The 23033-nt window shown below is 39.1% G+C and overlaps 1 protein-coding gene across 1 annotated transcript in view; it reads right to left on the reverse strand.

Annotated features, from left to right (window-relative positions):
* Window positions 1-278: 278 nt before the first annotated feature.
* Window positions 279-23033, reverse strand: part of LOC145778027 (triacylglycerol hydrolase DDHD2-like) — an 89791-nt gene continuing 67036 nt past the window's right edge. Inside the window, exons 14-18 of the mRNA XM_082589418.1 lie at window positions 17449-17551; window positions 17231-17367; window positions 14020-14095; window positions 13557-13695; window positions 279-4552 (exon numbers count right to left, since the gene is read on the reverse strand). Coding sequence (XP_082445544.1) covers window positions 4408-4552; window positions 13557-13695; window positions 14020-14095; window positions 17231-17367; window positions 17449-17551 — 600 coding nt within the window. The 3' untranslated portion in view covers window positions 279-4407. The remainder of the gene's footprint in view (window positions 4553-13556; window positions 13696-14019; window positions 14096-17230; window positions 17368-17448; window positions 17552-23033) is intronic.

A 23033-nucleotide genomic window follows, 5' to 3' on the forward strand; every position in this document is an offset into this window, starting at 1 on the left:
CCTTCGGCACGCTCTGATTCCCCACGACTTTTATTGCTTCCCTTGCTCAACCAACCAGGATACGCCACTGGTATGTGACCTTTACCTACTTGGATTAGATAGCCTGCAGGTTGCATAAAACTCGACATGGCGTCATGCCTGTGACCACTTGAAGTGAGTATTGCTTGAACAAGCATCAATCAACGAACAATGCCGTTCCCCCAACAACGGTTCCCTGTGTAGACAATGTTCAAGATCTACGGACGGACGGTGTTAAATGACGAGCTGTTTCACGAGTGTTCACTGGTTAAATATTGCTCTTTATTAAACCATACAACGATTAGGCTACATTCAGGAAATAAATTGAACCTTTCCAAAGCGAAAAAATAATCACATAGTTGGAGGGACCAGTAATCAACATGTTTAAGAGAAACCTCCCCCTGGCCAGAACTATACACCAGGAAAAACTTATGATTCCAAGCTACAGCAAGCTCCCTTGGAGATAATGCACACTACAAACCAAGGTTAAACTATATTGCCACCACTTTATGTACAAGTGACAATGCAGCGATGAAAAGTCACAAATACTCAGGAAAATACGGTCAGGTGCTACTTCACCAGACCAGCTAGTAATCTGGCAAAATAATGGAGATAATCGTCGCAGAATTTGGATACACCATTTATACAATATTGCTTCGCAAGTGGGCTATACCCTAGTTTGGAAAGTACATCAAGTGTTCAAGTAGTCGAATAATAGAATTGACCTTATCGCTCTCTTTGCAAGCTAAAAATATCTATAAACCATTTCATGCATGCTCTTCACAAAACAATCAGCCTCTAATAACGCCACAAATGTGATTTAAAAAGTTTCGTTACATTAAGTAAATTCTTCAAACGTTAAGGCAAAAGGAGATTTGGGAGATTCTGAAGCGGCCAACTTGGTACAAGGACAACTAGCCGCAAGCTCTATCTCACCGCGAGGCTAGTTGGGACAAAGAATATTTTCCATTAAGCCCATCTTGATTGTGCGGATATTTCTTATAATGATATTTTATAATCTCTTGAGACCTCATTATATCTTCAAAATCACCGGTTTAAGTTTAGAATCTTAAGAGCGAGAATTCATAAACTCAAAAATCTGAGTCATTGGCGCTGCTTTCAATTTGACCGTAAATATCAATTTGAAAATGATAACATCCATGGTAGACATGATTAATTCCGTATCTGGATGAATGATCTAGCCTAATGTAGTTAACTGTATGTACAAATGAAAAATGAGCGCCCCAGTGCTCCGTTTTCAAAAGAACAATTATACAAAATAATTTCCAGATGAATGTGATTACAAATGTTTTCCCTAGAGTGCCATTACCAGTTTAACTAAGCGTTGCAACGCCAGAGTATTTTACATCAAAGACAAAGAATGTAGCTTACCAAACAAACAATAAAGCAAATGGAAAAAGTACTATGCCGGTTCATAGAATTAGACTACAGTGTATTCGGTTGGTGCAGATGGCCTGCATTGCAAAGTAGTGCAAATTACTTGGAAACTGCGCTGGGAACACACAACAGCCTACTTCGCTATGTGGATTCAACACTGGCAAATAAAAATATCTGCACAAGGCAAGATGTGTTCAAAAAAGTATATACTTTGCGGCAAGTAATGTTATGCAGTGAAATCTAATATGCGGCTTGTTGTCTCTGCAATTAATCAGCCACGGTCAATAATCTCGCGCCAATTTCTCTGCGTCAAGATGTCGAGGAGAAAATGATTTAAAATAAGCTGAAAATGAAATTAAGGCAAAAAGTTTTGTGGCACAACGAAAACAACACCATAGTTGGAAATATTTTTGTGTTGAATTTTCGTCAGTCTGGACAAGCTTATTGAAAAATCTTTGACGTGCGCTCAATTTCTTTGCGATTTCATAGCAGAACATAATTGATTTTCTTGTAAAACAAAACCAAGATATAGCTTTGGTAGAGAGTTTGCTTTATTGAACCATAGACAAACAAAACAAAGAAACTTTAGCGGGTTTAACAAGTTTTATTACAAAGAGATATAACTACTTAATATTTTGTATAATTAACTAAATCTGCTATACATAAAGTGATACTGCTATTTAGATATGATACAATGACTACAATGATACATAAAATGAAAATTATTATAAGATAAATCTGACTATGCAGTATGCACTATAACTGTAACGACACTCGGACTGAAAAGCACAAACTGAACAAGTGATACAAGAATGATTACGGGTAAATCATACGGTGGGAAACAGATCACATGACGTGTAAAGTACAGGCATGTGACAAACAATTAGAACACACACAAAAGGAATGATGAGCCACAGGCGAATAACTGCCGGTTGAGACAAGAGTTCTTGTAGAACAATACAGTAGCTTGTTTCAACAGACAAGTGGCGTCACCATGGGTTCCCCATTGAGCCCAACACTGACCAATTTCTTCTTGGCACACATCGAAACCAAAATATTTGAATTTTTTGAGATTGCTTTAGATCAGGGCTTCCCAAACTGGGGGTCGCGCAACGAACTTCAGGGGTCGCAGAAACTATACCAATTTGCACAAGGTACTGCATTTTAACACTTCTGTGCGAAACGCTGTGACAGTTATTAACTTTATTAAAAGTCGCGCACTCAATAGGCTGCCCGTATATTTATAGGCATCTTGAAACAAAAATTTCAAAACGATTTATCTGAAATGTTCTCACTTCGCCTACGTTCCAGCCTAAACAACATTGAAACCCCCTTGAGACCTGTATTAACAAACGCTGAGCCACGGCTGGACTTGCTTTGTTCACACTGAATAAATGTGTTTGCTTTTTGTTTTGTTTCCAGTAGGCTGCCCATAAGCTTCGTTGTTACGGTAAGAAATAAATAAAAACAAACAGAACTGAGAACGGTAAATTGTTTTTGGTTTTCGTTAGATTTAAGTTTTCAATAAATATCACAAATGTATATTTCGCACTGTTTGTCGTTTTAATCGTAAGGGGTCGCGAAACATTTTAGGAGATTAAAAGGGGTCGCGAGCAAAAAAGTTTGCTTTAGATGAACTTTTTTCCATTTTTGATGATGATGAATCGTGCTTAAAAATTTTAAACCTTTTAAACTCGCAACATAAAAATATCGAATTTACGCTTGAAAAATCCAATGCTACCATCGCTTTTCTAATGTTGACATTGAAATTAAACACAATTCTTTTAACAACTGAATTAGGCGAAAACCTACCAACACTGGCTTGCTTTTAAATTATAACGCTCTGTGTCTTAACAAATGGAAATCTGGTTTAATCTTGTGTCTGTTATCTCGTGCTCGTTTGGTGTGTTCTGATGATCAGTTGTTTAAAAGGAAATCAAGAAATTGAAAAACGTGTTTTATTTAAATGGATATTCTCTTTTTTTTTTCAATGAAATCTTAAACACCTTCATGGCTGATAAACCAAAGGACACGCCAGAAGAAGCAGATTTTAGTTATTTTATTAGCAAACCCTTTTTAGGAAAAAAATCTAGATAAACTTATAAAAAAATTTTCATGTGACATTCATCCTGTATATAAAATATTTAAAGTGCACCAATGTTTTCAACTGAAGTCGCCTACTCCCTTTGCTCTTTCTTCGAATGTTGTGCATAAGCTTAGTTGTTTGCGTGACGCAAACCAGACATGTCAACCAGACATTTGTTGACAAGGGCCGGGGGGCACTTAAACCCAAACCTAGCAACCAAAAGTGCAATTAAAGAGCACATCGTCTCTTGTGTAACGTGCACTGACAATGTCTCGATCGACCAATTTAAAATCATCACCGCATAATTTACTCGTAATCATTCTTGTATCACTTGTTCAGTTTGTGCTTTTCAGTCCGGAGTGTCGTTGCAGTTATGGTGCATAGTCAGATGTATCTCATAATTTTCATTTTATGCATATTGCAGATTTAAGTAATTCCTGATGAAGACACACGTACGTGTCGAAAACGTGTGAGTTGATTTTTATTTAATTATGTTATATTTCTTTGTAATACAACATGGTAAACTTGTTTGTCTATGATTCAACAAAACAAAGATACTTAGCATCCCGCAAATGTTGCTGTATTCGATGAGATGTTTTGTGAAACATATCGGCTCACCTCTTGTGAGCTTTGGAGTACGTCGTTGGTTATAGCAAGTCGAACTGTTGCAGAAATGACGTGATATGCATAGTGCGAGCAATACGGGGTGCACCAAATGAAACCACATATTGCCACATATCTGCCCGACCGTAGCAAGCACAAGTATTACGAGACAAACACAAAACAATTTCACGCTGCTTCAACCAGATATGACTATGAGGTCAATAACACTGAACCTCCAAGATTCGTCTACAGGAGATGATTAGAATGATGATGATTTTAATTTTAATGATTATCAACTTGTTTTATTTAGGTTTTAGCGTGCTGGAGAGTGGGTATTCAGATCGGGAAGTCGTAGGGTGTTGAAGCTTGGCAATTTGGCGATCAGATAGCACATCCATGGACGAATAAATTTCCTTCATCATGAGGAGGACAGTATCTTCACTGTTCCTGTAGGAAACAATACTCATCAGCTTAAACAAAAAAATATCAAGAAATCATTTTCGAATGACAATAAATCGTGTTTGAATGCTTTCATTGCTTATGTTCATGAGAATGACATGAAAACTATGATTTCAAAATGAACACTCAGTCTTGTGCTGATGCCAGGCATATCGTTCCTCCACATTGTCGAAAAAAGGTTGGTTAATTATTAGGGTGGGTCGCGAAACGGACTTTTTCACCAAATCGAAAACCTCAAATGGTTATTTGAAAATAGGCCCCAAAAAACACTCCATGCCAAATCTGAGCTCATTTGGTCTAGGAATAGCTTGCGAAAATGCATTTGAAATTTCCCAAAAATCCTGATTTTTCGGCAAAAATGCCATTTACCTGTTTTTTTCAGAACTTGAAAAAAAATATTCTGTCACATTACATTGATGAAATGCATGCCCTTATACAATTTAGATGGCATTGTACTCCTTTAAAGGTCAATTAAACTAGGATTATGTCTCAAAACTCCCTGCTTGAAAATGTGAAAAAAACGTCAAATGATGATGTTGGCAATTGCCGAACATGATGTCGAATACAATTGAAATAATGTGTGTTGTATACTGCAGTGTATTATACTGTATAATAGTGTTTCTAGTTGTATATAGGGTAAAAGTAATTGATAAAATGCTTTATTGCAGCACACATTTAAAGCATTTTCTCAATATTGTTTGAAGTTTCGTAGCATTCAAGCTGAATTACATAGAAACAAATTATGCAAAAACATCTGTGAAAGCAGTTCAGCTGCAGTCAGTCAATTCATTCATCAATGGTTGCTCCATCATAACTGCCACTTTGGTGCACAAATGAAATCCTTTTTCGAATCAGATGTTGGATGAATGGCTCTTGAATTAAGCTTCGACAGAATTTGGCCCTCCCTACGATGTTGTCCCAATGCAAGTTTGCTGGATTCGGTCACCAGTTTGACGGCTCGCTCGACGGACTGAGTATGATTGTCAAATTCCCCAAAAAACAATATTTGTTTGCGTATTGTTTGAATAGAAAAGTGACCCATATCTGCTGTCACCAGTGGTTCCGTATAGTGCGGTTGAGACCAGTCAATTAAGTCCGAGTAATCTTTGGCATCAAAGTTGAGTTTCGGTACACAGAATTGCCTCACTTGATCATCTCCAAAGGTAGAATCTCCACGGATATTCCTGATGATTTCCACCGCCTTTCATGCTTGGGTCTGGATCTGCAACCATGGCCAAGATCTAATTCTCATTATGAGCATTGAGCAGAGTAGGCGTTTCTTTCCAGGTATGACCTAACTATGTCTTGTGAAGCCTTGGGAAGCAACTTAAACAGTTGGATTGCTTGAAAGATGTGGGCTGGAGCATCTTTGTGCAAGGGTTCGCACTTAATGTCAAACAATAATGGAGCAAAGTTTGCAACAATGAAATATGTGAGTGCTTCAAGGTTGGCCTTCACATTACCAACAAGACCATGTTCACTAACGTACAACCGGCAAACTCCGGAGGCCAAAGTCCACCATCGAACATGGTTTAAGGGGCCGATCTTGATGCTGTCGAGTCCGGCTGGTACAGATCCATTTCGAATAGATGCACAAACATCATACAGATACCGTTAATCATCCGATAAATCATGGACAATCTCTTGATGTAGTTCTCGGATAGGTGGGGCATTTTCGATCGGTTGGAAATTGATATCGATAGGTGGGTATTCAGCAGACATACAAAGCAGCCTAATAGGTCCCTTGAATCACCTATCACCGGTAGTATCTACATCAAGTTTGATAAGAAGATGCCGGAATGGCAACTCATTGGTGTGCAGCATTCATACTGTATCAGCCAGACAAGCTGATGGTCCAAATGCTTTTCTAATGATGCGATAACCCCGCCATGCATTCCAATGTTTACATTTGTTCAGTCACATCCGATGAACTTCAAACTGGTGAGCAAATTTTTTTTTCTTTTAGGGCAGCCCAAAAAGGATTGCTGAATGTCCTTACTCTGTCCGCTTTGAAGGGTGAAGTGAGTTAGATACCTGTCACCACACACCAGGCTGTTTCACTACAGAATAATGTTCCTCTTTGGCCAGGTGCTTGTCGCTGCTTCCTGGTTGTGGAACAAGTGTTTGATCTTTACGGCCATCAAAAAACACACCCTGGATCAAAGCCGGGCACACTGCGATGGAATTGCAATTCACATTTTCATTTCTAAGATATTCCTTATCTCTTTGGATTTTATTATCAATTATTTGTGAAGCAGCATCTTCCGTTACGATGCCGAGACTAACTAAGAGAGCGGTACATATTGCTGCTGTTGCTCAAATGGACACACCACACCTTTCACTTTCGCGTACAGTATTTTCAAAAATCTTCTTTTGTCCAAGCCAATCGAGAACTTGATACGTTTTCGGCATTTTCAGTTCTGGCACATCAGCAACAACATCCCCAAATAAAGATGTAACAAAGGAAACAATTGACGACGAGTCATCGGTATCATCAGTATTAGTAGAGTATCCCTGAATGTCACTGGCAAATGTGCTGCAATGTGCAGCTGCGGATCTACATCCTTGGATTATGCAACATTGCATAATTTAGCAATTTTTTCACATTTAAAAGTAGTTTTTGACATAATCATGAGGTGAATTGTGACCTTTAAAAGGTTATAGTGGTACCTACAATGTATAAGGAGGTGCATTTCACCAAAATTGGATCACAGAATAATTGTTTTTAAGTTCTGGATAAAAAACGATAAATGCCATTTTCGCCCAAAAGTCTGAATTTTCGAAAATTTCAAATGCATTTTCGCAAGCTATTTCTGGCCAAAATCAGCTCAGATTTGGCATGGAGTATTTTTTCGGGCCTATTTTCACATATCCTTTTGAGGTTTTCGAATTGGTAAAAAAGTCCATTTCGCGACCCACCCTATTAATTATGTACGCACTGGGACGCCGGTTCACTTTGTCCTATGACTTTTTTGTGTCTTGCCTTAACCATACCGAGTAAATGTGATGGTTGCGGCAGGCATGGCGGATTGTAAACAGACAACGGCCACACGTAACAAGTAAGGCTGATAACTGAACGAGGCTGTTCATCGGGCATTTAGTGAAATAACATGATACGTTCTCCTGATGCAAACCAAGCTGAACTATCGCATGATGTGTAAGGTTAAAATCTGCTTTTATTTTGATGTAAACTATTGCTAAACTATTGTAAGTACTAAGTATTTACTGATTGTAAACTATGCAGTGTCGCGTATAGATTTTAATTCTTCATGACTCATACCGTCAGCGTATTTGTAACGTGCAGGCCACTGCAGCAGATGGAGTGTTTTGACCGGTATGACAATTTTTCCTTTGAACCAGCTGAGTGCAGTCATTGTGACTCTTCTAGCACTCAGAGAATTGGTTCTTGCTGTGAAATTTGTTTGGTAATTAGAAAAAATGGCAGTGGTGGGAATCGAACCCACGGCATCGAGTACCTCTCAAACTCTATCGACCAAGCCAACACGCCAATCTGAGTCCAACGAATCGATCGTTTAATATACTTCATATCAGAAAGTTTCGAAAAGCACACTTACAATATCACGTGGTCAGTGGCACCACCAGACCTTCAACAAGGGGGGGAGGGGGGGGCAAAATATTGACAGTGCAAGGCAGTAACGTAGTCAGGAAATTTGAAATGGGGGTGTTGACGGCGGACGGGCGCAGCCTGATGGCGTGCTCGCCGAAAGCGACACTTAGCGGCGGGCGTCTGGGGTGCCTCCCCCAGAAAAATTTGAAAAATTACTTTCAGTTTAGTGCATTCTGGGAGCATTTTCAACAAAATGTGGGTATGAATATTTCTGTAAAATGGTGCTGTCCGGTGGCATAGCAAAAGGATAAGATCATGTTTTTTTAGGCATTTTTCGGAAATAAAGCTAACTCTCTACGTTTTCTTGTTGCTAATTCCTGGCTGAGATGTTTGAATGTTTGGTATTGGCAAAACTCGCTCTTTTAATGGAGTTTCGTTTAAAATTAGGCAAACTTTGTTTTAGAGACATAGGTTGATTGCTTTTTTTTGCAAGATTATTACAGTTTCATTATTTATCAATTTTCTCCTTGGTTGATCCAAAAAGCAATCTTATTCCGGTAAGTCACTAACTTTTATGCTTTAAAGCCAACCCAAAGTTTAGAAAATGTAACGTCATAGACGTCATACATCTTGATGGTTATCATACAAAAATAGGTTATCATATGTTATCATACATCCTCTATCATAGGTTATCATACAAAAAGATTTGAGACAATGAAGTTACTTTATTTTTGATATATTCAATTTTTGTATAACGAATAGCTGTTTAGACGTTAATCTAGATCGAACAAGCGATCTCAGCAGTTACAGATGGCTTGCATCCTTGCACAGTTTGACGTGAAATTACTTCATAGGCTAAAGCTTTTCTTGCAAACAATGCATTAACATCCGTAAATTCAATTTGAAAGGTTGAAACCCCCAAACCCCCCTCCCTTGGCTACGCCACTGGTGCAAAACAGTGATATGTTATTCAATTTCTCTTGTTTTCTACTGCTATTGTCTACTGCAATATAGCCTATCAAAAGACCCACATTTTGACATGTCTGATCTGTTGAAACAAATAAAATTCAAAATAAATCACAGTTTGATGCCGTATGGGACTTGCAACTGCCATGGCTAGCGAAATTTTGCGTAGCTTTTTTCCACATTGAAAAACCATTTTTTACAAATGCACTTTCGGCTTATCCAACAGTCAGTTAAATATGCCTCATGATTTTGACTAGTCTGTTAGTTGACAAAGAAATTATCAAATACTGTACTGAAACGCTGTGAAAACGTTTTTCCATGCTTGGAAAATACAGATGTCAAAACATAGTAGATATATCAAACGCAGAGGTCACACGCGTATTGCGTAGCCTATGACGTTGTGAAATTGAGTTTTTTTTTTGTCCTATCCAGGCTTACACCTGGTGGTTGAAGATTTAGATTAAGTAGACGGGAAGGCAAAGAAGCCAATCTTCGTGTCCACCTTCAGGCATGCCTTTAAGTGTCCTGACAGAGACACAGCCGCATGCTCTTGAGCGGTGTCGAACCGGCGCCCTTTCGATTGCATTTCCAAGGCTCTCACCACTCGGCTATGCAGCCGACTTCCAATTCAAAGGCAATAAGCAACGCAATATTCTCAAAAATAAAAGTATGAGAGAAGAATTTTACAAGTGAAACGTATTTTAACGTCTAATAAACGTAGAAACATGTTGACTTTAGTTGCATTATTTCGTTATACTGCATTTTTTGCATCTTAATATGTGATGTATGTAATAGAATTGTTCGCTCATTTTGTGTTTTAAATATTATCGTCATTATATTGCGCATGAAATCTTCGTGGATAGGATAAAGAAACATTAAGAATAAAAAATCATTTAACATCGGTGGAGCATAATTGCAGTTTAATAGAATAAACTTTAATATTAACAGGACTATAACATACCAAGCTGTTGAAAACTCGACAGGGAAAGCAAAATGTGGCATCCTTAGCTTCTGAATACTCCAGCCAGAGATAGTCATCAAACCACTGGTTACTTAATACTTACTGTATTACTTTAGTAGACTTCGTTGAGTTAAATCTACATTATATCCTTTAAACATTGAGTGACCCACTGCTGTATGCACTGCCACCACTCAAGAACCAAGCAAGAGCCAATCTGCTGAACAGCCGGTAACAATTGTTACATGACAGGCAGCAGGTGAAGTACGTGAATAGAATCACAAAATCGTAATAATAACAGCAGCAAGAAGAGCAAGTTTAAAATAAAAGAGGAAACTTTTACCCCCCTTGCAACTTGAGTTGACTTCAGGTTGGGATCCAAATATTAAAAAAATAATAACAATATGTAATAATAAAAAAAAAATTAAAAAGATGATGCCCAAAACATTGGCGGGGCAGCTACCCCGCCTGCCTCCCTCTGCAGGCGCCACTGCACGTGGTTGCTGCAACGACCTACAGATTATAAATACGCGAACTGCGACTCTTCTCTGCTGATAGTTAAGTTTCTGGTTGATTGATAACATTCAAACTCCCTTTTTCTCATTTCAAAATTTTTGTTTGGAAGTTGAATTAATGAATTTCATTTTGCATGCTTAGTTGATTTACAGCAACATGGTAGTCATTGCCTTATCCAGTTCCCTTGAAGAAGTCAATCGTGTCTGATGGACGAAACGTCGGAATAAAAGCAGAGTATCACCTTATACATCTTGTGATAGTTTAGCTTAATTTGCACCAGAAGAACGTATATCATTTTAGTAAGGCTGATAACAACACAAAATCCTGGGTTGTTGTCGCAGACTTTCATGTCAGTAGACCATTCATAGGTTAGACCAGTGGCGTGCAACCTTTCATGCTGTCGGGTCAAATACGCGTATCCGGATTAGACCGCGGTCCATACTTGCATAGCTCATCTACTATGCCTACCACGAAAAGAAAAACATTTAGTTGATTGAAATCAACATAAAAGTTTTCAAAATCGATTTAATGTGAACTTTGAAGCTGACTCGCAGTCCTGATTCACTGATTAAAATCGCTGCAAGGGAAGAATCATCCATTCTACTAGTAGAGACAAAACCGAATTTGTATAAAGATGATGAAGGGTGCTGACAATCCAAGGTCTATTCAATCAACTGTTCATCATAGTCAGCAGGTTACTGGTGGATGAAGGGATAAATCCTAGTTTGGAAAATTTGCTCATACACGTTCAACCAACACAATGCCATTTTTGAAACTACGAATTTCCTAAGATGTGGAATTCAATCAGTTCCATTTGAATATCAGCCGGTTGGTGCTTTGTCAAAGTCCGTGTGAAAGGGCAAGGAAAATACTTGGTTAGTGAGATTTGAAGTCTTTGAAGCAGTTCAAAAATTCATTCAACGGATTTTGAATTTGGTAATCTGCTAATTCTCTCTTCTCACGAATGCAGTTCAGCGTCTCTGCGTTTGAAAGTGGTTTGAATCTCATTTTTATATGTAAGCTTTTACAAGTCTTTGAAGAGGTAAGAACGACAAAGTACTGGTCACAGAATGTCGATTTTGAGATATCGGCACTTGCAGTTTTTTTATGTTTCCTGAAATCAGCAGAAGCAAGTTTTGCTGTTTGTGGCATATTTCAGTAAGTTGCATCATGACGATTAAGCATCCTTAGTACCCGTCTCTGGCTTATTGCTGTGTTTGAGAAATTTAACGAACACGATTTGGACTTAAGTATTTTTTGCGTGTGATTTTTTCTAAAAAAGAAACGTGTAGGTTATTCTTTTGCATTGTACTTACATGATTTTTGATAACATTTAGTGTCATAAAGCCACCACTTGCAGTGAGGATACTATAACTTGTATTAAAGACTGTTTTTTGGCAAGTAAATAAATTAAAAAACACGTGGTAACACTGGTTTTACTGGACACATGCGTGGTATGCTGCAGCAAGTACCGAACAAACCGAGTACAAGCTCATGAAGTTGCTTCGATACTTACTCTTTATTTAGGTTCTCTATATCTGTTGATAATCTTTTGTAGGCTGTACACTCGGTGGCGTGACAAAATATGAAACGATAATAAACAAGTAGCCTAATGACTACCATTTCTTGACAGCACTTCAAAGATTTCTCGATGATGTTTTTGTCCACAACAACCTTAAAGTTGTCTAGTTTAGAGAAAGTATTATGTAGCTGGCAACATTGATACAAACCGGCATTAAATGTCACGTGGGGTTAACCAGCCATTTGATTAGTTGTTTAAAGGACTTAAGTACTTTTAGTGCAAAAAATCAGTGATTTCGAAAAATGCCTGTTGGCCATCGAGAGACTTTGGTATTTCAGTACAAATGTTGGTAGGTGACTTGGGACTGCAAAGAAATTCCAAAATAAGCGATACCTAAGTTTTGGCCATAATGTGACTTGTGTACTTTTTATTCTGACCTGTATACAGTCTTGCAAATGTGAGTAAAGAGAAAAAGTTTCACGAACAAACATGAGAGGGGATAAAAGTTTGCACACCCGGGCCGCAGGTTGCACACCCTTGGGTAGGCCAGAGCTTCTCTATGTGCTGCGGCACACCAGTGTGCAGAAAGGGGGTCGAAAGTGTGTAGCAAAAGTCTGGTGATTTGCTACTACCAGCACAAATAGAGCTTAATCGTTACAAGTTGAAACAAACCCTACCCCAAACTAGTCCAAAATTGGAAATGATGAGCAAAATAACTCATAAAAAAACAAAACAAAAAATAAGTAGAAATTGCATGAATTCCATGAAAGTCGGTTCAAAATAAAAAGAAACCAAACAAGTAAACCAGTCCATAACCAGCAACTGCTCAAATTTCCCAGCGACTCAGAAACACAACCAGCCCAATTCCGTGGGAAACCACGGAGCTGGCAGCCCTGTCTTGCTGAAAACATTATGGGAGATTGTTGAGTAGTGTTACCAGATGCTATTTGCTTTCCGGCAAAGGTGCCGATAAAATTGTCTAATTTTGCAATAATGATGCTAGATGAACCTAACGTTTGTAAATTTATGTTAACTTTCATACAATTCTGGAGTATTTTCAGATATTATATCAAATGACTCATTAACTTCTCAAAGAAAATTTAATCCAATTTAACTGAACTGGCAAATTTAATATTAACCTTGTCTGAGCGAAGTACAAAAGAACTATCTTAATTTGGGCTCTAAAAACGAAAACGTGAAAAGGCGTTTCTCGGAGAAAAATTTAGCAGTCAAATTCTCTCCTATTGCGTTTATCCATCCACAATTTACAAATTCGCCCATTACTGTCCCAAATTCGCCCCACCCTTGTCCGATGTTAGCATTTTGCAAAAAAGGGAAACTTTTTATTCATCTTTGGGGGCAAGTACCCCATAAATCAGCTAATGGTTCCGAATTAAGAATGTCCGATCCCGTAACTAAAAAATCCTTAGTTCATGACCACACCGAGTGGAGGCACACCCACCAATAACATAAGTGGCTCTGGAAAGCGAACAAGTAATCGTTGAAGCTCTCTAGTGGCCTCTCCTGGAGGACGTAGTCAATCCGCTTTCCTTCGTTCAACTTTCCTAGGTCCACATCTTCCACTTCCGACGTAATGGACGCTGTGAAGTAAAAATTTACTTTATATCAAATATAAACAAATCAAGGAGGTGAGAATTTGAGGTCACTGAGGCCGGATTGGACAGCAATGGAGGACGCCATGCTCGAGTTTCACCAACTGAGTTTGGGAGTTTCACTCGAGTACGGCGTTTTCCATTTTTGTTCGATGACTTTATCAAATATGGTCGGGGCGAGACCTCTATAATCTACTATGAACTAGAGCGTTGTCAAACACCCATCTACCGGTCTAGAAGGGTCAATCTATTTCACCAAACCTGCCACAACTCCGGACAACATATCTTCATATTTCATCGAAACCAACCAACCTGTATCATCGCCCTCGTTAGATGAATGGTGATTCCCCATCAGTTGTTCGGTCATGTTGTGAACCTCTTCCTCCACCTAATGACGCGCATAAGATATTTAAAAGAACATCACGAACCTTGAGCTGTTCTTACGCTGAGTCCTATTTCCAGTCCTTTGCATCCCCATTCACCACAGTTTCAGCGTCTTAGAATTTTTGGACTGTTAAGAATTGTTCCATTGACTGATATATTACAAATAGAGTTTCGGATTCTTTTTTTCTTTGTTATAACCATTGTTACTGTTTTCTTTTTATTTAGTTCCATGCCAAAATCCTGCTTTTCACACACTCAATATCCAGTACGTTCTGTATTTTTAAGTCTGAGTCAGCAATCAAGACGGTGTCGTCAGCATATTTTAGGTCAGTAGTTCTTAACCGTTTTCCTGACAAGCCTCAGCAATGATCACATGCTTTGCGTGCCCCTAATTGTGAACAAGTGTAACATTAGAAGCAATTTTGCTTTTGTTGATTTGTTAATCATGACGGTTGGCTTCATATTACTGAGATACTTGAAATTGCTTCAAAAAACTAAAATTTTAATGAGAGTTGGCCACAGAAATTGTGCAGCAAAACTTAGATCCTCAACTCTCAACTTGTTCTTGGCATTGACCGCAACTTCTGTAGAATATGTAGCTTCACAAATGTGTGGGTCTGAGCACCGTTGGTATTTGAATATCCTGAGTTGAGATAAGTGAGGAAATCGACAGTTGATGTTGAATAACTAAATGTTTGAAGTTTTACTTGATTGTTGGGTTAACTCCAGGAATGTGGGGAAATGTTGTATGGCAGAAAATTCTCACTAAGGATGAAAGGGAAAGTATATCGGAGCTGTGTGCGGCCTGCAATGCTATATGGTAGTGAGACATGGATATTGAGAGAGAGTGAACTGGCAATCCTGAGAAGAACGGAAAGGTCAATGGTGAGAGCAATGTGTGGGGTGAAAACGAGAAGGGAAAAAAGGACTGAAGAATTGTTGGATATGCTAGAGATGAGAGAGACCATAGACCAACTGGCAAGGGCAAATGGAGTAAGATGGTATGGACATGTGATAAGGAGGGAGGAAGGAAGTTTTCTTAGAAAGGCACTAGATCTAAAGGTGGATGGGAAGAGGAAACGCGGTCGTCCAAGAAGAACGTGGAAACAACAAGTGAAGGATGAATTTAAAAAAGTCGGACTGAAGGAGGAAGATGCAAGGGACAGGGTGAAATGGAGAAAAGGGATTAAAACAATTGCTGCGCGGAAACAATCGGCCACCCCCACTAGTGGGGAACAAACCGACGATGGATTATGATGATGATGATGAACTTCAAGGTAAAAACTCCTCTTGAGCATCTTCAATAAAATTATTGATAAACTTTCAGCTTTGCGTGGAATTATTTCATGATTTTTCCTTCTTACCTCCCAAGGCATATTCGTAGAGTCGTTTACCTTTGGATGTGATATTTTACTTACTCTGACATATTACACTGAGTAACGTTAAAGGGTTAACTAAAAATATGTTATGTTGTTTACATAAAAGAATATATGAACATAATATAAACAAACGAGTACAAAGTTTTTCAAACGTTTTCAACACATCGTTGTGTCCTGATCAGGAATAGCGTGATAATTACATCTGCAATAGATAAAGAAGAAGAGACAATTAGAAATTGAGTTTGACTGCGCACTAACGGTTATACTGAACTTTTTTTTATATGCATTCTTATAGAAATTCCAATCAATGTTTTATTTCTTTTTAACTTGATGCAGTCGGAGTCTAAACTTGGCAACCAGTGGATTGTAATCGCTGTTGTAGGAACCGTGGAAACATCCACGACAGTATTTCGGAATTTTCTTCTTTTCTTCAAGCTCATGTCGCAGATTTTCCTCTCCATGAAGTCTCCTAAATACAACAGATGCCAATGCCTCCACAATCTCGCTTGTGTATGGTTCCGACATTTAAAGTTCCAATACGCAGTTTGGCTTCTCTCTTTTCTGTCATTCTTCCTCTGTTTGCAAGTCGCAACCCAGTCTGAGGCTGCTGGGATGAACCCCTGATCGCCCCTGTTACACCAGTCCGGGGCTGCCGATATGCCCTCCAGATCGACCTTCGAGGGTCCAGAGGTGGCCCCCTCTGATCCGTGCTGTTCAAACGTGGCACTACCATTCATGTTTAAGGCAGAATTTTATAGCTAGTGCCTTTCCTAACCAGGGTTGTGGAGTCGGAGGGATTTTATCATGCCCAAATTTTATTATGTGGTAATAATTTACAGCGATAGACACTATGTTTCGCCCATTTGGCAGGGCTTCTCAGTATCGCACCACTAATTCATGCACATCACATAGTTGATTGGATGGTCTTAATCGCTTTTTGGTGCAATTGCTTAAATGCTAGGGTGGATGCTACACCGTTGTGGTTATCGAATCGCAATTGCTCGCTGTGCTAGTAAGTAGTCACTAGTCAGCCTTGTACTGATTGCTAACAAGAATGCTCCTTTCTACACAAGGTACTGTATTTCCTTGGCGCTTGCTGGTTTGGTTGTTTTCTTTCCACAAAGGTAAAGGTCTGTGGCATGCATTGGTGGTGCGAAGAACTGGATGGTGTGAAACAGATGTGATTAGGTGGCATGTCCTCCATCAGGGCAACTGTCCTGTCCCAAGCGCTAATACGCCAGAAACCGATGGCACTTCTTGAAACATCGGTTATACTGCTAAGTGTTCGGTTAAGTATTACGCATGAAAACAAATGTTATATTGAGGTTGATGTAAGCAACTGACAGTTATCCATTTCAATTTATTGTTTCTATGCTGCAATTTTTATTTCAACGTGGACACCCTGGGAAAACAAACGAGAAAAGCCAAAAATGAGATGAAGAGACGAAATTGACAAAGATAACGGAACAATAATCTGGTGCATAAAAACACACGATCGACTAGATTGGCAAGCAAAAGGAAGGCCTTCGCTCAGCAGTGGGCTACCACAGGCTGAAAATGATGATAAAGATGTTTTTTTTTATTAAACGTGTTATTGTTGCAAAGATGCAAAAACTAAAAAACAACGAGAAAAGTCTGACAGCCCAGATACGATTTTCAACGATTTGGAACCGACCAACGATGTTTCAGTGTAAAAACAAAAATTACTGGCAAACAAAGTCAAGTCAATGAAGCAATTCAGTAACATTCAGCGTGCTTACCGCTGCTTCAGTGGTTTGCTGGGTTTGATTCCAATGCGATTGCGCGAACCTCTGCATGCTTCCAATGGCCAACCTAACCGACTTCATGATCCCATGCTTCAGTTCCTGACCCATTCTGCCAAGGCTTTCTTTCAACTCTGCAATGTCAATATCACGTTCATTGCAGTCATTTTAACTCATTTTAAGATGTTAGTGGGAAGATCCTTGCAATCACTCACCCAAATGCAGCCTCTTCCTTCCTTTGTAATGTGGCACCAGAACAGGTTTAAGCATAATGTCCGGATTGATGAGCGGTTCAACTCGGTAAGCGACCGGATCAAACTAAAATAAACAGGGTCAATAATGTTGTACAACCTCATACCTAACAACTTTGATGAGGTGAGCAACCTTATCAAGCTGAGTAGCTCAGGTTTACGCAATTACAACGATCTGTTACAGCATGGTTCGATACTACAATAAGCTTCACTTTCACATGCATCAATGGTCCCTTACATTGTATATCGTACCTATTATTTGACTCTTTTTCGCATGAGTAAAGAAGTCAGCGTTATCAACAAAGAAAGTGCGCTGAACACCAAAGTAGGTTGTAGATGTTGCTCTGTATACAAGGTGTTTCAAAAAATTTGACATCATTTGAGACTTAAATATCTCAAAAAGTATGTACTCCAAGCCAATGAAACTTGACAAGTACAAGGGTAAACATATTAAATTTCATGTCAAATTATCAAATCAAATTGTCATTTGCACGCTATTATCAATAGCACAACACATGTGTTATCGTTTTCAAAAATGTTTACAAATTTTCAATGTGTGCTCTGCCAGCAACACGGGACACGTCAAGTCGGCAATCGAGTTCGTCCCAAACTCGTTGCAGCATGTCTTCTGTAACAGTCTCCAACGCAGTAGTGATTCTCTGCTTCAGTTGTACTAGGTTTGCGGGCAGAGAAGATACGTACACTAAATACTTTTCACATATCCCCAAATAAAGAAATCACAGGGAGTCAGGTCGGGCGAGCGCGGGGGCCATTTTAGCATTCTCATTGATTGTCAGCAAAGACACTAGAAAAAAGTAAGCTCGTACCGAAAGCTTCCAGTGAGGTGGAGCACCGTCCTGCTTGAAAATGAAGTCCTCAGCTTCATTTGCAGTGAGTTCATCCATAAGTCAGGTATCCAGCATGTGCTGATAATCATCGCCATTCACATCAGCCTCGAAGAAAAACCAGCCATGAACATGTTTCTTGGAAATTGCACAAGCAACATTCACTTTTGGAGAATCCCTCAAATGCTCCACTGTGGCATGGGGGTTCTCTTCACCCCAAATTCGAACATTGTGCCTGTTCACTTCACCACTTTGTTTGAAAAGTGGCCTCATCAATTTTTCATCGAACTGGTCTTCTTCCAGTTTCTGTTGCATCTCAATACAGAACTTCTTACAATTTACCTTGTCGTCTGCTTTTAACGCTTGGACGAGTTGCAGCTTGTAGGGCAATGTTTTATAGCACGCCACACTGTTGTTGCGCAGTCTTCGAAATTAGCATATTTTTACTTCGGCAAAAACGTTGCCGAGGCCAAACGACAAAAGTTGAAATTGTCTCGGCAATTGCTGTGAACATTTATTACGAAAAGATTGTACCAAAACATGTAAAACGAGAAGCGAAAATAAATATACTAGAGTAGTCTATCACGACCGCATTGTTTTTTGATTTGTTGTGATGTAATAATACCAAGAGTAGCGATAAAGCGAGCAACGCGATACGCACGCTGTTACGGTAATTCACGTGAAATAACTCACGGGGGAGGAAAAGTAAGTTAATTTTGGGTTGATTCAACGTTCGAGTCAGCACAAATCGATTTAATTTTCCGGCGGGTTATATTGCGTAACAACAATGCTCAATAAGAAATTTACGTTTGTTTTACATTAATTCGATATCTAGCGACGTAGTACTATCATAAAATAACGTTAATTGCTCAACCAGGTACCAGTAACAAATTAATAGCTCTCTGCGAGAAGATTGCCTCGATTTACCTATAAGCTAACATAAGTTTGGCACAATTGGGACACTGCGAGCAACACAAAGTCTGTTTGAAACTTTGATAAAGAACTAGTCAGAATCGGTATCATCAGATGCTATATCAGCTGGACGAGATAACGGAAAACGAGGCGCAATAAGGAGTATATGCTTACAATAATTTGACGTCTACTGGCGATAAATCAATGCAAATAGAATATTTCTATAAAAGATTCAATTCTCCCAGATGGGCACGTGCCTAAGCGCCAGCGAAGTAGAAAGTAACCCAAATAAAACATCCAGCAATAGTAAGATTTAATCAACATCCTAGTCTGATATATACCTCTACGAAATCGGAGTGTCTAGGGAGCTGACTTTGTTCAGCCCCCATCTTATGGAGATGCCTCAACGTGGTGTAGAGGTGAACCCAGGCTGAAAACTAGGCTAATCCCTAGCAACTCCTGGGGCTAATAGACACACGTAAAAGTCCCCAACGGCAATCTCTTTTTGGCGGAAGAGGGCAGTGTCTGACGGGTAGGCATCCTGTAAGGCGGGCCTCAATGAACAGAGCACCCGGCAGCCCGTTGCAATCGGTTCCCCTGAATCTGCACGTTCCGATCTTATTGGACCGCAGTGGACATGGAGCTGGCCAAGAGTGTGTTCGTAGCCCTCGCGTAGTCACGACCACCTTAAACAACCACACAAGCGAATGGTCTTTGTCTCAATTCGGACCAGGACCGAAACAAAGCCCAATGGCGATGATATTACGGGTAACGGGGCAGGCTTGGTAGAGCTGGAAGCCTCCAGCCCGGTCTCACACATTGGCGGCGGATCTATGATGCTAAAACTACCACGTCCCCCACCCTCCATACAATGTGACTTTTGCCCACGTCTTTTCCATCATAGACTGGGCCTCCAAAGCCACATACGACATCACCATCCAAAACCAAATTCAATTTGAAGACAAAACTAATGCTCGAACACGAGCTGGAGCCGACGACGATTGCCGACGCGAATGCGCCATTCATGCATCTGCGTCCGCAATCACCTCGGCAATTGCCGATTGCCGACGCTAATTTCGAAGCCTGTGCGGGAATTTGAACTTCAAAACTCGCTCTTCTTATGGACTTTGTTGGACTGTTTACAAGTTTTCTGCGAATCTCTTCTACATTTTCTACTGGCGTTGACTTCCACCCAGATCCTTTTACTCTGCACAAGCAACCTTCTTGTTCGAACTTTTTATGCCATGCTTTCCATCTGGCCTTTTTGTTCCAAATCGTTGCGCAAATGCACGCTGCACAGTCTTATTCAACTGTGTTCTAGCATTCTCTAGAACACTCGGTACACAAAATGCTTTTTCTACCCTATTGTATGGCATTCAAATATCTAAAAAGAAAAACGCCTGAAAATTAAAAGATAAAATTTTATGTTGTATCTGTGCATACTGTTAAAATTTGAGATCGTATAAACGATAATTAGCAAAGTTACAAGACTAATTTAGGGCGGGTCAATTATAGCAATAAATTTTTTATTTTTTTTTTTTTTAGATGCTGGGGTCTAAAAACTTGTGTATGCTTGTAGTAAGATAGAATATGCAATTTTTTCAATAAGTTTTAGTTGTTTAGCTTGGTAAATTAACAAAAAATTAAAATATTCTCAAAAAAACATTTTTTTTAAATTTATTTTAAGTTGATTCTTTCCCAGTTTAAAATATTCTTTGACACTTTATTCTGTATTATATTTTTTGACATAAGCAACAATTATTTGTTCAATTTTTGTTCTTTCAAGTAAGCAAAACAAGTTTGTTTAGTAGAAATCTTGAAAATTTAGTGAAAAAATGCCTAAACCACCTATATTTGCCAAAAATTGTGTATATTTTTCAAACTTTGCACATAAGAGGAAACAATTTACAGTTTGCAAAATTGTCTGAAATGCTGTTCACAAATACAAAAATAGTTTTAAAAAGTTGCAGGCATTGTCATTTGAGCTAAATCCTGTTTCGATTCATTTTTACTCATAATTTGTCGACTCGCTTGTTGAACTCTAACAAAGCTATCTCTCTTTTCGTGGGTGTAAACTCGGCTTGCAGCTTCTGTCACCATCTTTACACATCTTTCTACAGCTTGGCCGTGGCAGGGCCATTCAGGGACTTTCATTGGCGTATCAACAAACTTTTTGATTTCTTCCAATGGTAGCATAACAGTTAAAAGAGGCTCATAGACTTCTGTTGACCAATCGATCAATTCAATCAAAGAAGTTGCATTAATGTTAATTGTGGGAGTCTTTCTAGGACGAACAGATTCATCACCTAAACTGGATACTCTGTCACTGCCTCTTATTGCTGTTATTTTTTCCAGACCTTTTTCCTCCCTTCCATATCTTCTGAGCACAACATAGTTTGAATTATCATCTCGCTAAATGCATACCACGCTGATCGTTTGATTGTCGGCAAAACTGCTTGTATGACAGATTTGTTTTGCTGTTGAAGTAGACGAAGCTGAAACAAAATATGCCGTGGTCCTTCAATCCAATTGTGCTTGACTTTAATTTGAAACCAACAAGGGTAATAGACACCAACAATATATTCAACAATCAATTTCAAATTTTTGAGATTTTTTCCTTTTAGATTGTGCTTCGAAACCCATATTCGACAAAATCTGTTTGCTGTGGTCAACCATCTAGCATGATTGACAGGGCCAATGTGTAAGAGAGCCAAATCCGAGGGAAGATTTCCAGTTTTGATTGCATGTGTCATCCTGTAACCATATGCTTGGTCAGTCGAAAAATTATCTACAACACTATCTTCAAGTTGAATAAGTGCTTCTCCAATAGATATCTTGGAAAAGGATTGATGTATTTCCAAGTCAGTTGCGTTCTATAGCATTTTCCCAAGGTTTCCAGCCCATTTGTTGTTAGATAAAGTTTTTCCATCCAAGCAGGTTATTAAATGCCGGAGTGGCAATTCGTTTGTGTGAAGTGCACAAACTAACCAGTTTAGTTTTCGACCAAGCTTAACTTCAACCCAGTGCATTGAACCCCCCTCCCAACCAGTATTGACATTTGTAGAGTCACCACCAACTGCTTGCAGGGTTTTGTCACTTCCAGTCTCCTTCAAAAAATTAACCAGATGATCAGCAATAACTTCGGCATGTTTTTTCGTAGAACTTTTTACTGGGGTAAAATGGCAGACATAGTTTCCACCAGGCTCACTGCATATCGTATAATGCTCTTCTTTGATCATACTGAGAAATTGTTGATTCGAGTTGTCGGCATGCAACATAATCTTTGTTATATCTTGTCTACGGTACCATCATAAAAAATGCATTCAATTGAGCAAACTGCCGATGCGTCATGAGGTGTCCGGCTCATGAAATCGGACACTCTTTCTTGAGCCCTTTTGACTTTATTATGATCCACAACAAAAGTGTGATCATTCCCAGTAACTAAACCAGCATCAATATATGCTGCTGTAGTAATAGCAGCTGTTGCGCGCAAGCCAACTCCGTACTGAATCCTTTGCATAGCAACGTGAGGAATTTCTAGTCGATTATACTGTGATCGTTGTGGTTGTTGAGCAGCAGATGAAGACATTCTTGGTGTCTGCATTTCAATATCGTAGCTTGGATCTTTTTCAACGCATGCATCACTTTGAAAGTCTTCTGTGCTACTTTCAACTGGAGATTGTGGTTTCAATCTTCATTTCTTGCTGTTTGCTAAACTTAAATAGATTATTTTTATCCTCTTGTCGTTTTAGTTCTTTTATTAGTCTGCTATGCTCTGGATAATCTGGTAAG

The sequence above is a fragment of the Aplidium turbinatum genome, chromosome 10 (assembly GCF_918807975.1).
Source record: "Aplidium turbinatum chromosome 10, kaAplTurb1.1, whole genome shotgun sequence".
Lineage (NCBI taxonomy): Eukaryota > Metazoa > Chordata > Ascidiacea > Aplousobranchia > Polyclinidae > Aplidium > Aplidium turbinatum.